General features: G+C 34.8%; 1 protein-coding gene across 3 annotated transcripts in view; it reads right to left on the bottom strand.

Annotated features, from left to right (window-relative positions):
- PCNX1 (pecanex 1) overlaps positions 1–18,064 on the bottom strand; it is a 207,043-nt gene that overhangs the window by 89,579 nt on the left and 99,400 nt on the right. For 2 of the 3 annotated variants that reach the window (XM_030812792.1, XM_030812798.1), the window contains 5 exons: positions 16,300–16,390; positions 14,158–14,215; positions 12,503–12,705; positions 6,399–6,552; positions 2,356–2,388 (listed from right to left, as the gene is read on the bottom strand). In XM_030812792.1, the coding sequence (XP_030668652.1) occupies positions 2,356–2,388; positions 6,399–6,552; positions 12,503–12,705; positions 14,158–14,215; positions 16,300–16,390 (539 nt within the window). Of the gene's footprint in view, positions 1–2,355; positions 2,389–6,398; positions 6,553–12,502; positions 12,721–14,157; positions 14,216–16,299; positions 16,391–18,064 lie in introns of all 3 variants that reach the window. The other variant, XM_030812783.1, reaches the window with a different exon arrangement.

The raw sequence follows: 18,064 nt of genomic DNA, 5'->3' as shown, positions 1-18,064 counted from the left end.
CGTACTTTATAAATACCATTACCTACCAAAAAGGGGGCGGGGGGCTCCATAGAGAAAAGACTGGTTTCTGGCTACAACAGGGAAAGTATAAGATGACCCTGGAACATATTGTTGTGACAAAAAGGTAGAAAGTACTTAAAGAATGACAGAGATATGTCAAAAGGACACAGAAAGCTGCGTGATGGACTCCCAATGGCTAAATCAGGGACAATTTGAGCATCAAAATAAATACTACTAGTAACATTATAGTCCATTGAATAAAATCATCCATTTATCCACACCAATACATACCTACATATATAAGACAGAAGGGAAAGCTCTTCCTTACAGTATTAATAAATGATCAACTAATAAATGTAGAAGGAATGATGGGATGAGAAAAATCACCATTTGGCAACCAATAAATGATAACTGAATCAGGCAAGAAACATCAGGAGATACTAAAAAAACTGGATAGAAATTTATGGAGAAGGACCCATATACAGTCTCAAGGTATCTCTCTATGAGGTATTTATTTTATTTATTTATTTTAAGTATTTATTATCTGTAAGAGAAAAAGGAAGTGGGAGGGGGTTTTGCTCCCCAGTGCACATATGTGAATATCTGGACACATTTCTGTTGTCACAGTTGGGGAAGTGGTGCTACCAGCATCTTGTAGGTAGAGGATGCCAAACATCCTACAATGCATTGGACAGCACTCCGCACCCTCAAAAAAAGAATTAGCTGGCCAAAATGTTAATATTGCAGAAATTTCAGACACTCTGCAGACAATACCCTTAACCAGAAGATCAAAATTAACATCACTAGTAACAGGATAAATCAGTATGTGCTTCCTAATATGATGCACTTTTGCAGTATTCCTACTTTAAAAAGCATGGCCTTATCAAATCAGAAACATCATCAGCACCATAAGACAGGGTGAAAAAATAAAAAAATAAAAAAATAAATTTTTTTAAAGAAAAAAACATCAGACAAACTCAAATTGAGGGATGGTCTATAAAATAACTGGCCTATATCTATCAAAAATTTCAATATCATGAAAGATAGCTTCCGAAGAATTGCTCCAGATTAAAGGAGATTTAAGAGACCAAACATAATCAAGGACTTTCTATTGCCAGTGAAGACAATGGGCAAAACCTATTTGAATAAGATCTATATATTAGAAGACAGCATTGTATCAATGTTAATGTTCTAATTTTGATAATTATCTTGAATTAACTAACATAAAGGAATATCTTTGTTTCTAAGAAACACACACTGAGATATTTAGAGGTAAAGGGGCATCATGTCAGCCAGCAGAGAGAAAGAAGGAAAAATGATCATGTGCTAGAAAGGGATTAAGCAAATATCGTAAATGTTAACATGGGGATCTGGACGAACGGTATCTGAAATTCTTTGTACTACCCTTGCAACTTTAAGTTTGAAATTACGTCAAAATAAAAAGTTGAAAAGCAATGTTTCCGTATATCATTACGCTTCAAAAATATTTATTCTTACAAAACAGTAAACATAATCAGTCAAAATAAAAACACATTTGCCTCTTTGTTTTTTTTTTTCTTTTGTTTTTTTTTTTTGAGACGGAGTCTTGCTCTGTCGCCCAGGCTGGAGTGCACTGGCGCAATCTCAGCTCACTGCAAGCTCCGCCTCCCGGGTTCACGCCATTCTCCTGCCTCTTTGTTTTATTTTGCTCATCCATTCCCATTATTCATTATTCCAGTGAAAGGATTAAAAAAATTATATTCAAGGAAAAAAATCATAAACTATTCCTGAAGTCTATTTTTGAACTACTTTAAATAGAATATCCTCTGTTCTATTAAAACCTCAATTTACATCTAAAATTGGATCCCACTTCACAATAAATAGTGCTAGGCAGATAATATTTTTATCTAAAGTCACGAAGTGAATAACGAAGTTTTTCTTCAATGGTCTTAACACCAGACTCATGTATTACTGCTTTATTCTTGCTCCTAATGGTTACTCAAGTGAAATAATATAAAGTTTTTCCTACTTCAAAATTCTATTTTCAATACCTATTATTCAAAATGTATTAAACACAAATAATCATGAGTTTATAAGAACCATGTCTACTCCCTGAAACAGACTATCAAACAGTGAATTATTATGCTCATTTTCAACCAAGATTTAGAGTCCACAAGTACAATGTCATTTTATTTCAAGCTAACAAAACACCTATATTTCTAGTAGTGTGTCAAAACATAGATGAGGAAAATAATAACATAAATTTTAGTTCAGTCTGATGCATTCCAAACAAAACAAAAAAACAAAAAACAAACCACAAATGTTATGATAAATGTTAAGGACCTATAATGTGCAGCCATATTAAGAGTGACTTACATGTCTGGGAGAAGAAGAATCTGGCTGAACACTCTAAAAATGAAACAGAAAGACAAATTACACTAATTTTACAACCAACTTTCAAAATGCCTGAAATGATTTTAAGTAAATATTCCACAACCACAAAATGACCTATATTAATAATTCTGTTCCACAGATGAAACATCAGCTCCAGATACCAGTGTCACTGTGATATTAAAAACATATCAAATCTTTCCTGATAAGAGTCAGGAAATAATTATATGAATACATATAATACAAATAATATGTATTTATTTGTATCTATCTTCAATAGCATATGATAGACAGAGCCATCTTACTGTTTGGCTTATTGCTATATACAAGTGCAGTTAAGGTACACTAAATACAAGTATAGTATTTCTCACAGGACATCATTCATTCAAGAAATATACAAGAATAGGGGTTCACTTACACCAACAATTCTAGTTCTGCCCATAAATTCCAAGCTTACTAAACAATACAATGGTATTTGTAATAAAGATATTATCTGCATTTTCATATCAAAATAATCAAATAAGTTAAGCTGTATCCTTTTAAGAGACTTTATTAACTTCCCATAAAAATGTTCAGAAGGTATTATGCAGCTGCTTCCCTACTCATGACTTTTCTCCCAAGTTTCAGTTCATTTCCAATGGCATACCATACAATTTCACTGGGACTGTCTATCACCACCCTACCATTCGACACTGGGCCGAGCTCACTGAGTTTGGCATTTGGCCCTTGGCTAGCTTTGACTCCAGATAATCTTTAAACTCTTTTAACCACAACAACTATCTTCTAAATGCTTCTGTTCTTGTCTTTCTTATCCCTGTTTATGACATTATTATTCTTCTAGTCAACCAGTTGCAAAAATCCGTCACCTTTTACCTTTTCCATATTTAACCACATTAACCTGAAAGCAGTGGACAAAATTAATTGGACCATGGAGACACTAGAGCCAGAAAATGAATTTAAATGATTTAAGGCACTAAAGGTATAGTGCAAGAATGACAACCAGTAATTTTAACATAGAATCATTAAATGTCATCAAAGGGACTGGGTTATTGTTATTAGGGATCAAGGAGGAAGGAGCAGAGACTCAAAGATTTTTAGCAAGTATATCACTGCCAAAAGCAAAGATATTGGGAAAGAAAAATTAACCAGGAGATGATTAATTTGCTATTTTTAAAATGTCTGTTGATATATAGGACTAAAGCTTGCAAAAGAGGTGAAGACTTTGAGATATAAATCTGGACATAACTCATATACAAAGGCAACAAATAAAGTAATAAAAAAGGATGACTTCATTGGAAAGGAACCGTAAACCGAGAAGATAACCACATAAAATCCTAGAGAATTCTCATAAATTAAGCAGTTGAAAGAACAAAGAGGGATCAACAAAGGAAAAGAGAGTCATCTGAAAAGTGAAAGAAACATGAGGGTGGTATAAAGTCACAGATCAAAAATGAGGAGAATATCAAAATGGAAGAGTATACATAGGTATTAAATGATGTAGCATTCACAAAGCATGGAGACTTAAGAAAAGCAATTTAGCAATTAGAACGATCATTAGCAACCACAAAGACTATAATTTCAGTACTGCAATGAGGGAAGTATGGATGAGTCTTAAAGAAATAAAGCAGATGACCTAGGTGGCTTACTCCACATGTCTAGCTACAAATGGAGAGAGAAAAAAAGGATGGACAGCTGTTAGTAAAAACAGAACTATGTGAATGGTTTTCCAGCTGTGGGGGGGGCTTCTCTTCAAGGAGAACTACAAACCACTGCTAAGGAAATAAGAGAGGACACAAACAAATGGAAAAACATTCCTTGCTCATGGACAGGAAGAAATCAATATTGTGAAAATGGCCATACTGCCCAAAGTAATTCACAGATTCAATGCAATCCCCATCAAGCTACCAATGACTTTCTTACAGAAGTAGAAAAAATTACTTTAAATTTCATATGGAAACAAAAAAGAGCCCACATAGCCTAAGCAAAAAGAGCAAAGCTGGAGGCATCACGCTACCTGACTTCAAACTCTACTACAAGACTACAGTAACCAAAACAGCATGGTACTGGTACCAAAAAAGATATACAGACCAATGGAACAGAACAGAGGCCTCAGAAATAACACCACACATCTACAACCATCTGATCTTTGACAAACCTGACAAAAACAAGAAATGGGGAAAGGATTCCCTATTTAATGAATGGTGTTGGGAAAACTGGCTAGCCATATGCAGAACACTGAAACTGGACCTCTTCCTTACACCTTATACAAAAATTAACTCAAGACAGATTAAAGACTTAAATGTAAGACCTAAAACCATAAAAACCCTAGAAGAAAACCTAGGCAATACCATTCAGGACATAGGCATGGGCAAAGACTTCATGACTAAAACACCAAAAGCAATGGCAACAAAAGCCAAAATTGACAAATGGGATCTAATTAAAGAGCTTCTGTACAGCAAAAGAAACTATTTTCAGAGTGAATAGGCAACCTACAGAATGGGAGAAAATTTTTGCAATCTATCCATCTGACATACGGCTAATATCCAGAATCTACAAGGAACTTAAATTTACAAGAAAAAAACAAACAACCCCGTCCAAAAGTGGGCAAAGGATATGAACAGACACTTCTCAAAAGACATTTATGTGGCCGACAAACATGAAAAAAAGCTCATCATCAATGGTCATTAGAGAAATGCAAATCAAAACCACAATGAAATACCATCTCAAGCCAGTTAGAACGGCAATCATTAAAGTCAGGAAACAACAGATGCTGGAGAGGATGTGGAGAAACAGGAACACTTTTACACTGTTGGTGGGAGTGTAAACTAGTTCAACCATTGTGGAAGACAGTGTGGCGATTCCTCAAGGATCTAGAACCAGAAATACCATTTGACCTAGCAATCCCATTACTGGGTATATACACAAAGGATTATAAATCATTCTACTATAAAGACACATGCACATGTATGTTTATTGCAGCACTGTTCACAATAGCAAAGACTTGGAACTAACCCAAATGCCCATCAATGATAGACTGGATAAAGAAAATGTGGCACATATACATCATGGAATACTATGCAGCCATAAAAAAGGATGAGTTCATGTCCTTTGCAGGGACATGGATGAAGCTGGAAACCATCATTCTCAGAAAACTAACACAACAACAGAAAACCAAACACTGCATGTTCTCACTCATAAGTGCAAGTTGAACAATGAGAACACATGGACACAAGCAGGGGAACATCACACACTGGGGCCTGTCAGGGGGAGATGGGTAGGGGAGGGATAGCATTAGGAGAAATAGCTAATGTAGATGATGGGTTGATGGGTGCAGTTAACCACCGTGGCATGTGTATACCTATGTAATAAATCTGCACATTCTGCACATGTATCCCAGAACTTAAAGTATAATAATGATAAAAAAAAATACTACTATTGAAAAAAAAAAGAATGCAAGTTCTTATTTTAACAAATACAGTTTTCTTTTAGGCCAGGTGCAGTGGCCCATGCCTGTAATCCCAGTACTTTGGGAAGCCAAGGCAGGCGGATCATGAGGTCAGGAGTTTGAGACTAGCCTGACCAACATGGTGAAACCCCGTCTCTACTAAAAATACAAAAATTAGCCAGGCATGGTGGCATGCACCTGTAATCCCAGCTACTCAGGAGGCTGAGGCAGGAGAATCACTTGAACCTGGGAGGCGAAGGTTGCAGTGAGCCAGATAGCATCATTGCACTGCAGCCTGGGCAACAGAGCAAGACTCCATCTCCAAAACAAAACAAAACAAAACAAACAAAACAAATACAGTTTTCTTTTAATACAAAAAACTTGTTTTTAGGAAGTGCTAATTTACATACAATTATTTTTAAGGTTTATATTCCCCTTTTGCTCTCTACACAATCTTATGTAAACATCCAAGAAAAGTAAGCCAAAAAATAATCATCTTACTATAATTCAGTAATTGCTACAAAATCCTCTGCCTTTTAACACAAATATAATTCCGTAGCATGAAAAGAAGAGATGCTAGTACCTTAAGCAGTGAGTATTGACAGCTGGCTATGACAAGGCAGAACTGGAAGACCCAGATATCTCTGAAGAATCCTTGTATGAGAAGAATAGATCCCAAAAAGGCCACGAGAATAGCCAGGATGACAGCTAACACATTTTCCAGGATCTCACGATTTCTACAGATAGAAAAACTTATGAGTAAATATATCGTAAGTATAAGAAATTAACCAAATGGAAAAAAGGGAAGGGAAGACATAAATATGAAGTTCATAGTATGCCAAGATGTCTTTTTGGTACTGAGTTTGAACAAGGTTTTAGATCATACTGAAAACAAACTAGTTTCATGTGGACACAACATGAATTCTTATATACAAATAAAACATGCTATAGTGAATTGTGGAGTTTCAATTACATAATATAGTTTTAAATTTCTATTTTAAAAATGTTACTCTCCTTAATATCTGCTTTTCTATTCTATTTGTTGCAAAATAGTTAACCAACTTGGATGGCAAATAAAATACGTATACAAAGAATCACATTATGTTCAAAAAACAAAACCTCAAAATAGTTTCTAGAAAATTAAATTTAAAACATTTGTTATATGGCAAAATTGTAACAAAATTCTGGCACTAAGTGATTTTGCTTCCCCCATCTCGCAGTCATCTGAAAGAATTAGAAAACTCACTTACTAGAATTACTTAAATATGGGCTCTTACATATCTTGAAAATGAAGGTAGTGACAAAGACCTCTATCTGCTTCTATCAAAGTTGCTAAGACAATTCTATATTTATTAAACTGACATTGTAAGAGAAACAATATGATGCTCGAGATACAGATATATATATATCTATCTATATATATATATAGATAGATAGATATAGATAGATATATATATATAAAATCAATGAAGATTATTTTTATGTCATACACGCACAAGAATCTATCTCATTAATTCTTGGGAAAATTTTATTCACAAAATCTTATACAAATACATCCTTTAGTATTTCCCTAAAATACTTTTAAATCATATTTTTAAAGACTATTAAAAATGAAAAAATGCTCAGCACATCTCATACATACAGAAAGCAGGACACAAAACCATGGGCATAGGAGGATATAAGTTCTGCTATTAAAAAATTAAACATATAGGTTAAAAAAGACAATACCAAAAATGATATTACTAATAATGCTTCCCTCCATGGAAGAATTATGGTTTGCCTCTGTCTTCAAAACTTTGTACATATTTAAATTTTCTACAATAGGTAAGGAATTACTTTTATAATCATAAAAAAACTTAACAAATATATTAACCCAATTCCATAGTTATCACAATCAACTGGGCATACAAATAAAATTCATAAACATCTTTGTACTATTTCATTTAATGGTTCTACCAGATAAAAAAGTTCAATAGTATTTCCAAATCAATAAATTACTGGCATTTCCATTTGATTTTAGGTGGTAGTTATGCAATTTCAGATTTGCTAAATCCAATGACCTCTTTTCAATCCTGGGCCTGCCTGAATAGTGCCTCCCTTGTCATTGAACATGTCTTGTCTTTGGATTTTTAAGGATTTTCAATTTTGATGAGTCCAATGTATCAAATGTTTTTTTAATGATCTTGTTTTTGGCGTCAGAGCTAAGTAATTTTGCCTAATCCAAGTTCATAAAAGTTTTCTCCTGTTTTTTTTCTAGAAGTTTTGTTTTAGGTTTCACATTTAAGCCTATGATACATTTTCATAACATGGCACAAGGTAAGGCTACAAATTCTTTATTTTTGTTTTTGAAATGGGGTCTTGCTATGTTGCCCAGGCTGGCCTCAAACAATCCTCTCACCTCAGCCTCCTGAGCACACACCTCTGCGTCCATCTCTACTTTTTTGCATATGGAAATCCAATCGTTCCACCACCATTTGTTGAAAAGGCTATCCTTTCTCCATTTCATTCATTTGAATATTATTTTGATGCCATCTGGGCCTAGAGTTTTCTTTGTGGGAAAGTTTCTAAACTATAATTTCCACTTATTTAATAGATGTAAGACAATTAAGGTCATGCACTTCTTTGAGAATGGAATTTCATAATTTGTCTTTCAAGAAATTTGTCCATTTGTCCAATGTTGAACTTATTTGCATATAGCTGCTCATATCATTCTCTAATTATCCTTTTAGTACGTGGAGAGTCTGTAGTGATATCATAACTCACATTCTTGATATTGGTAATCTACATCTTTCCTCTTCTTTTGTTTTTTTCTGATCAGGCTGGTTAAAGGTTTAGCCTTTAGCTATTTGTATCACTTGATACAATTGATGTTCTAAAACTTTTCATTTCCTTGATTTTCTTATTTCTCTGTTTCCTCATTGAATTGTTTTGTTCCTTACTACTAACTTTCTTTTGTTTACTTGGGCTTATGTGCTCTTGTCCTTCTAGTAAGTGGAAGGTGAAGTCACTGATTTGAGACCTTTCTTTTCTAATCTAGGTGTTTAGTGCTATAAATTTTCCTAAGTACTGCAAGTTAGTGGCATTCCCAAAATTCAGATATGGTGTGTTTTCACTTTCTTTAGCCCAAAATACTAATTTCTCCCTTGACATCTTCTCTAATCCATGGGTTATTTAGAAGTGTTTAGTTTCCAAATATTTGGGGATTTTCCAAGTTCTATTTGTTATTAATTTACCATTTAATTCACTATGTATGATTGGATAGTGGACCTTTTAAAATTTACTAACTCTTGTATTATGGCTCAAAATGTGATCTATCTTAGTAAATGTTCTGTGAGCACTTAGAAAAATGTATATTCTCTTGTTATGGATGCAGTGTTCCATAAATGCAACCAATTTAGGTTGGTTGATAACACTGTTCAAGTTCAGTACATCCTCCTCACTGATTTTCTAAATAATTATTCTATCAATTATTTAAAGAGAAGTGCTGAAATCACCTATAACTGTGATTTGTCTATTTCTCCACTTCTATTAGCTTTTGCTTTATGAATGCTGAAGCTCTGTTTCAGGTGTACAAACATTTAGGACTGTTAAATCCTGTGGATTAATTAACTCCTTATCACTATGAAATGGGCTTTTTTATCCTTGGTAATATTCTTTGTTCTGAAGTCTACTTTATCTGACTTTAATACAGCCAGTATAATAAGCCTTTTGTTAATGTTAGCATGGTATATCTTTTTCCATCTTTTAACCTATTTGTTTTTATTTTATTTTGGTAGAAACTGGGTCTATGTTGCCCAGGCTGCTTTCGAAAACTGGGCCTCAAAAGATCCTCCCACCTCAGACTCCCAAAGTGCTGGGATCATAGGCATGAGCCACCACACTGTCCTCTGTTTTTATATTTAAAGTACCTTCCTTGTAGGCAGCTTGGAGTTGAGTGTTGTTCTTTTTTATCTAATCGGCCAATTTCTGACTTTTTCTGACTCTGTCATCTTGTCATGTGTTTCCTATTTGTCTCATCTATTCTTTGATCTTTTTCCACCTTATTAACAGTAATTTTTATAATCCATCTTATCTCCTTTTTGACATATTAGCTACAACTCTTTTGTTATTTTAGTGATTGCCTTACAGTAGGTTTTGGTAAGAATTTTTAAAAATATGTTTGTAGAGACAGGGTCTCACTGGGTTGCCAAGGCTGGCCTCAAACTCCTGGGCTCAAGTGATCCTCCTGCCTCTGCCTCCCAAAGTGCTGGGATTACAGGTATAAGCCACTGCATCCAGCCTAGGGTTTACAATATACGTTTATGACAGTCTACCTTCAAGTGATGATGTATCACTTCACATATAAGAAACTTAACAATAGTATGCTTTTATTTCTCCCCTCTCTGCCTTTATGCTATTATCATAAATTTTACTTTTACATGTTATAAACCACAAAAAGCATTGTTATTTTCTTTTTTTTTCTTTTTTTACAGTAGCAAGATTTGTTGCAAAGAGCGAAAGAACAAAGCTTCCACAGTGTGGAAGGGGACCCGAGCGGGTTGTCCAAGCATTGTTATTTTCATTTAAAGTTATCTCTTAAAGAGATTTAATTAATAATAAAAAATATTTTACATTTATCCATATAGTGACTTACCATTTCCATTTATCTTTGTTCCTTTGGGTAGACTTATATTTCCATCTGACATCACTTTCCTTCTGCCTGAAAGACATCCTCCAACATTTTTTGTAGTGTGGGTCTGCTCATAAATAATTCTTTCCATTTTTTTTCTGATTTGAAGATGTCTTTATTTCACTTTGATTTTTAAAAGGTATTTTTGCTATGTATAGAATTGTAGGTTGACAGGGTTTTTTTCTTTTCAGTACTTTAAAGATGTTCCTCTATTGTCTTTTCACTTTGTCATTTCCAACAATAAAAAGGATGTCTTCCTTATCCTTGCTCCTCTTTTTTTCTTTTGCAATTTTAACAATTTTATCACTGGTTTTGAGCAGTTATGTGCCTTGGTGTAGTTTTATTCCAAGTATTTTATGCTTGAGGTTCAGTGGGCTTCCTGAATGTATATTCATAGTTTTCATCAAATTTGGAAAGTTCTCCACCCTTATTTCTTCAAAATCTTTTGTCTCCTTGTTTCCTTTTGTAATTGTCCCACAGCTTTTTCTCATTTTGTTTTTATACTCTTTTCACTGGGGACAGTGGACTCTTCTGTTTCATTCTGGATAGTTTCCATCATTATGACTTCGAGTGAGTTCAATAATCTTTTCTTCTACAAGGTGCAATCTACCATTAATCCCATCCAGTATATTTTTCATCTCAGGGATTACAGTTTTCAACTATGTAAGTTTGATTTGGGACTTTTAAAAGTATCTTCTATGTCTGTAGTTAACTTTTTAAACATATGGAAAGCAGTTATAACTGTTTTAATGTCCTTGTCTGCTAATTCTAATATCTATGCAAGCTACAGTTTGGTCTCAACTGATTATTCTTGTTATAGGTTGTTTTCTCACTTCTTTGCACACTTGGTCATCTTTGACTGAATGCTAGACATTGTGAATCTTAACTTGTTGGGTGCTGGGTATTTCTGGATTTCCATAAATCTTCTGAGATTTTATGTTACTTGGAAACAGTTTGATCCCTTCGGGTCTTGGTTTTATGACTTGTTAGGTGGGTGTGAAGTAGTGCTCCTGCTAGGGCTAATTATTCCCCACTTTTAAAGATCTTCCTGAGTATTCTACACAAGGCACCACAAAATATGAACCATAAACATCTCCAATCTGGCTGGTAGGGACATCTTCTATTCCCAGTGCTGTGTGATTGCCAGGAACTGTTCCTCTGTTCCTTTTCACATGGTTCTTTCCCTGGCTCCAACAGTTTCCTCACATACAGGAACATATCCATACTCTGCCAAACAGTCAAGGTGACTCAGTGCAGATCTCTAAGGTTCTCTCTCGAAGCAGCTCTCTCCTCTCTGACAGTCTGTCCTATGGGCTCTAACTGCCATAGCCTCCCTGGAATCCCAGTTCTATCTCCTTAACTCAGGAAGTTGGCTGGACTCTACTTCAGTTCTCCCTCCCTGCCTTGCGGCCTAGAAACTCTCTCAAAGCATTAAGCTGGGGCAATTGTAGGGCTCATGTTATTTGTTGTCATCTCTCAGGAATCACTGTCCTTTTTTTCTCATCTCCAGTGTCTTGAAAACCACTGTTTCATGTACTTTGTCTATTTTTGGTTGTTTCACATGGGATGATAAATCCAATCCTGTTACTCCATGTTGACTGGAAACAGCTATTGGTCACCAAGTTTGTGTTTGCCATTAAGATAGTAGTGTTAAGAAACAGGGAAACAGAAGTTTCCTCTTATAACTGTTATACAGAACTTTGCATCATATTACCTATAACTTAAAGATCATCAACAACTCATATTCTTTGGCTTTTGAGTAGCAGTTGTATGAGTCTCATTGATTAACAAAAATAATTTCTTTGTAAAAGATACTGAAATTGCAACCAAAACACTTTTAACGGACTTAAGATAGTCAATGTTTAGAAACCCATTACCTTAAGTTTTATCTCAAGAGGACAAAACCAGAAAACATTTCCCAACATGATAACCAGGTAAAAACCTCAGTGGGTAATTAAAGACTCTTCATCTTAAAAATAAAATCTGCACGAATCATTAATATCACACTATAATCTCACCTATCAAACAGGGCCAAAAGTGTGAGTCTGTCAAAGTTAATGCCGATCCACAGCTGGGGTAGGATCCAAAAACGATAATAGTGTTTAACCTTTTGGGCAGCTTCTTCTGTTGGGCCGTAAGTAGCTGCCAAGTCAGGGCTTAGATCAATGTCCTGTTGCTCCAACAAATCTGTATCAATGGTCAATAGTCTATTCAATCGAATCTGTGGGAGAGAGAGCTAAAAGAAAGTCAGCATTGAAAGGCTTAAAATATCTTCAATATTTATTTAATATGTTTATTCAAAATAAAATATCTTCATAATTCAACAGTTACTCAATTAGCTTATCAGTTATCTAAGCCCTTTAATTTTCTTCTCTAATACTTTTTTTTTTTTTTTTTTTGAGACGGAGTCTTGTCTGAAGTGTAGTGGTGCAATCTCAGCTCACTGCAACCTCCGCCTCCCCGGTTCAAGCAATTCTCTGCCTCAGCCTCCCAAGCAGCTGGGATTACAGGCACTTGCCACCATGCCCACCTAATTCTTTTTCTATTTTTTGTAGAGACGGGATTTTACCATCTTGGCCAGGCTGGTCTTGAACTCCTGACCTCGTGATCCACCCGCCTCGGCCTCTCAAAGTGCTAGGATTACAGGTGTGAGCCACCGCGCCCAGCCTACTCTTTATGAATATCTTATGATCACCAGAAACTATAGAAGGTGACAATAGGAAATGAACTACAACAAAGTTAATTAATCAATAAACCTTTTGTAAATAATTGACTAGAAAAGTGTTTAAAATCTTAAGATTTTTCTCAGGGAATGCTTAAGAAAAAATCTTAAGATTTTATAACTGTATAGCTAGCGAATCTATTAAAACCACTTAATGTGAATCATTAGTGGCTTCTCTTCTCCCTGTCACATTTATACTCTTTTCTCCTTAAGCTTTGAACCTCATTTATCAGTGTTAAATCTGATAATGCAGCTCCACTGCATTGGATCTGATGGCAGCAACTCTCATTTCTTCCCATAGTCTCAGCATTGTTGTAACTATATTTCCAAATCCCTCGCCTGTTTGTTTGTTTGTTTGTTTTGGCAAGCTGCTCACCTGAGGCTATACAAATTACTACACTACATTTAACTTCAACTCATCCACACATCAGTTTACCAGTTTTCTTTTCCTCAGAAAGCATCAAAAGTTGACTGTATTTGGCACAGTACTAGGCAGCATTTTGCTATCTCAAGGTTCCCATACCATTTAAAAGTAGAAAACAATAAAACAATCATCTTCCCATGTTTGCTTTCCTATGCAGTTTCCAGGAATACACTATAGCCAAAAAGTAGGGAGGGTTTTTACCTTTCAAACACATATCTGGGTATAGTTGAGAAAATTTACTTCCTATATATAACAGCCATTTCTATCTCTAAGCATTGACGAATACTTTCCAAAATACTTTTTAAAATACTCTATCCCAGGGTTTCTTAACCTTGTACTTTTGTTTCTTATCAAAGGACTTAGAAAAAGAGAGCCACTGGAGGACAGCAAAGTGATTTTGCCATAGCTTTCAAAAAATTTTTGTGTAACTTCATCAATTTTTATGGCTTTTATAGCTATCTATATAAATACATATTTCAGATTTAATCTGAAAATTTATCATGTTGTAAAAATAAAGAAAAACCTACCACATCATGTGGATAAAATCGAACTGAGGTAGAACTGGATACGTGAGAATCTGTGTCACTAAAATAAAATAAAAAATAGGGAACAAACAGTTTGTCAAACAGAAAGAAAAATATATCCTTTAACATTCAGATGAGATTCACATATCTTCACTTTTCCATGTTAACTTCAAAATGAAAAATAGCATTTTCCTAGAGTTGTGATAAGAGCATAGACTCTGGGTCAGTGACTACATTCAAATCTCTTCCACTGAATGAGATCTTGGACAAGTTACCTACCCTCTTCATATTTCCGTTTCCTCTTCAGTAATATATGACAATAGTATCTGTATCACAAGGTTCTTGTGAAAGTGTTTAAATGAGATAATGCAAAGAAAGCAATAAACATATTGCCAGGAACCAGTAAAGACACAATAAACTTAAGCTATAATGTAATAACCTACAACATAATTCAGTTTCCACAGTTCAGTCATGTTTGGATTTCAAAACTTGTGGCTTTACCACATTTATGGTGTAAGGAATTGTTCTCTTGAACTACATTAAACATGGTAACAGCATTTCTATCCCTCCCTCCTCCTACTGTTTCCGTTGTTACAGAATCAGGGTAACAGTCCAATTTAATACTTTTTTGAGAGGGTGAATTCTGAAACTAGACCAAAGGAGCTTGAGGAGCATAGTTATCTATATGTTCTACTTTTTCAGCATGTGGAGCTAAATGACTGCAATATTTTATTGCTTTAAATGGTCCCTCAAAACAAAAAAATAAGTAAACAGCCCACAGATGTCTAACATTTAAATAGATGTGATCTATCATTAAACAGAAGTCCTAAAATAAGAATCGTTAACTCTTAGGCTGGGTGTGGTGGCTCACGCCTGTAATCCCAGCACTTTGGGAGGCTGAGGCAGGCAGATCATGAGGTCAGGAGATCGAGACCATCCTGGCTAACACGGTGAAACCCCATCTCTACTAAAAATACAAAAAATTAGCCAGGCGTGGTGGCGGGTGCCTGTAGTCCCAGCTACTCAGGAGGCTGAGGCAGGAGAATGGCGTCAACCTGGGAGGTGGAGCTTGCAGTGAGCCAAGATCACACCACTGTACTCCAGCCTGGGTGACAGAGCAAGACTCCGTCTCAAAAAAAAAAAAAAAAAGATTCAGTAACTCTTGAGGGGAAAGAAAGCTAATTAATCAAGAATAGGCTTCAAAGTGCAATTTGAATAAATAAGCAATATGATCAAAATTTTAGAAAACAAAAGTGTTAACACCTTCTAAAAATATAATTGATGTTATATGATCAAGATTTCTAATTTATTTGCTCTTCTCCTGACTTCATTATCTTACAAATTCCTTCAGATGGGGGGAAAAAAAGAAGCCAAAGGTAACATATGAGACATATTTTAAGAAATTCTTCCTTAAAGCCAGTAAAAGAAATTTTAAACAAAATGAAAGTTGATTATTTAAAAAGGTACTTGACCAAACACTTTGAAGGAAATAAAATTTTAAAATTATATAAAGAAAGAGAACTGATAGGTTTGAACTTAGTTATGTAAGAACTTACATGAAGAGTAAGTCCTGATTAGCTTTTATACATTATACAATATATCGAGAACATGAAATTTACAATTAAATTTGACACTGTGGGAAAACACTGTGCTACTGTAAGATCTTAGGGATTTTAGTTTTTAAAACACAGAATAGCTTTTGTTTTAAAAACAATACTTTTTTTTTCCAGAGCAAAAAAAATTCTACCTTAAGTTTTTAGAAACAAATGCACTATGACAAATTATTAGAGTAAATATAAAGATGTTTTCAAAATAACTTTTATATCTGACCTGGTGACTACAGTTAACAATGTGCTGTATACTTGAAAATCACTAAGAGAGTAGATTTAAGTGTCCTCACCACAAACAAGATTATAAGTATGTGAGGTAATACATGTCAATTTTAGCTCAATTTAGCCAATGTATGCGATATTTCAAAACATCAGGTTGTATGCCATAAATATTTATAATTTTTATTTGTCAATTAACAACATTAAACAAATTATAAAAAACAAAAAAATTAACTTTTATAGTTCTAGGCTTAAAAACATTAAACATGGCAAACATATGAAAGTACACACACTTCTAATACGACTTCACACATACCAGATATTGGATGCTCTTCTTGCTGCTGGTTCAAAATTCACAAGTGACATATCACAGCCACCAGTCTCATACAGCGTAGAAGAGAACTTACCTAGCAAATAAATGATTATTTTAAAAAGCCATTAGAATACTCAAAATTTTTCCTTCATGATATACTAAATTTCATAAGTTTTTACATCTTAAGAAAATACACCGTAACCTTTTTAAAAAATATTTTTAAAACAATGATCTGCATGTAATTCAGCATGACGTGAGTTGAAAAGGAACATTGGACAGTAGGGTAGAACATCAACATACATAATCAGGTATTAAAAGGAAGGGACTTAAGTCAGCTTTGCAATACCAATCTCTTTTTTTCTTCTTCCCACAGCACATTCTCTATTCAGGTGATCACATGAATGAATTTAATGTTTAAAAACCACCTGACAACTACTTGCGGGGGGTGAGTAGCCATTTGCAAAGCTTCTTAAGTTTGAGATAGCTCAAACTACAAGCCCACAAAATTGTGTGACTGCATTCTGAGCTGTGTTTCTTAAGAAGAAAAGTGTCCAAGTGCATCTAAGAAAGGTCAGTGAATTGAAAGAGCTAGTACTGTTGGTGATAATTAAATTATATTATTTAATGAATTTTATTTGTTGTATGTTTCTACCACAAGAGTGCTATGAAAAATTTAGAAACAGCAATTGCTACATCCAAATATCACTATGAAACTGATAAAAGGTTTAGAAATCATATTGGTTGCAAATGTCGCAAATGAATATAGATTTTCTGAATTCTCTTAATATGAACTTTATAATATAAAATGATTTCTGATAATGAAATGTTAAAACTCTACATACTGCCTGAGATGTATTCTTCCCCTTTGAGGATCTATGGTAGCCATATTGGTGATGAAAAGGGAGCATAAATTAATTAATATACATTTCCACGAAGGCAATGAAATGAGGTATACAACTCTGCAACCATTTGGTCTAGTCCAGGGTGTTTTCTAAGCATTTATGAGGTTTTTATTTTATTAGCTGGAATTAAAGAGGTTAAAAACAGGAATCTTTTTTTTTTTTTTTTTTTTTTGAGACAGAGTCTCGCCCTGTCACCCAGGCTGGAGTGCAGTGGCGCAATCTCGGCTCACTGCAAGCTCCGCCTCCTGGGTTCACCCCATTCTCCTGCCTCAGCCTCCCGAGTAGCTGGGACTACAGGCGCCCGCCACCACGCCCGGCTAATTTTAGAGACAGGGTTTTACCGTGTTAGCCAGGATGGTCTCTTGACCTCGTGATCCACCTGCCTCAGCCTCCCAAAGTACTAGGATTACAGGCGTGAGCCACCACGCCCAGCCAAAACAGGAATCTTAAAGGTCAATGTTGACTTGATGGTAAGGCTAAAAGTCAGATATTCCCATGCCTACAATGCAGAGTGTACAATAAGGGTTTTTTATTTAAGTGAAATACTTGAAAAAATGCTAATAAAAGGACTCCATAATATACTAATATGACTAAGAGTTTACAGAACATCTCAAGCATTACTTCATTCTTTAAAATGACTAGAACCAGGAAAAAAATAACAATTTGAATTATTTGAGTACATTCTATGGATCATAAAAGTTATGGTGTTTTCTGTAGCCACATTTTTTTTTTGTCGAATAATATACTCCTGAGGTAAGTTAGGGAAAAAAAGGTTTTCTGTGAAGTGCTCACTTCATTTGCTGTCTTTTTTCAAGGTATTCAGCATGTGAATTATTTAAGACACTCCCCACCCCCATCTTTTAGTC

The sequence above is a fragment of the Nomascus leucogenys genome, chromosome 1a, assembly GCF_006542625.1.
Source record: "Nomascus leucogenys isolate Asia chromosome 1a, Asia_NLE_v1, whole genome shotgun sequence".
In the NCBI taxonomy this organism is placed as follows: Eukaryota; Metazoa; Chordata; class Mammalia; order Primates; family Hylobatidae; genus Nomascus; species Nomascus leucogenys.
The sequence above is the reverse complement of the archived record's forward strand: the minus strand, read 5'-3'. Positions and strand labels throughout refer to the sequence as shown.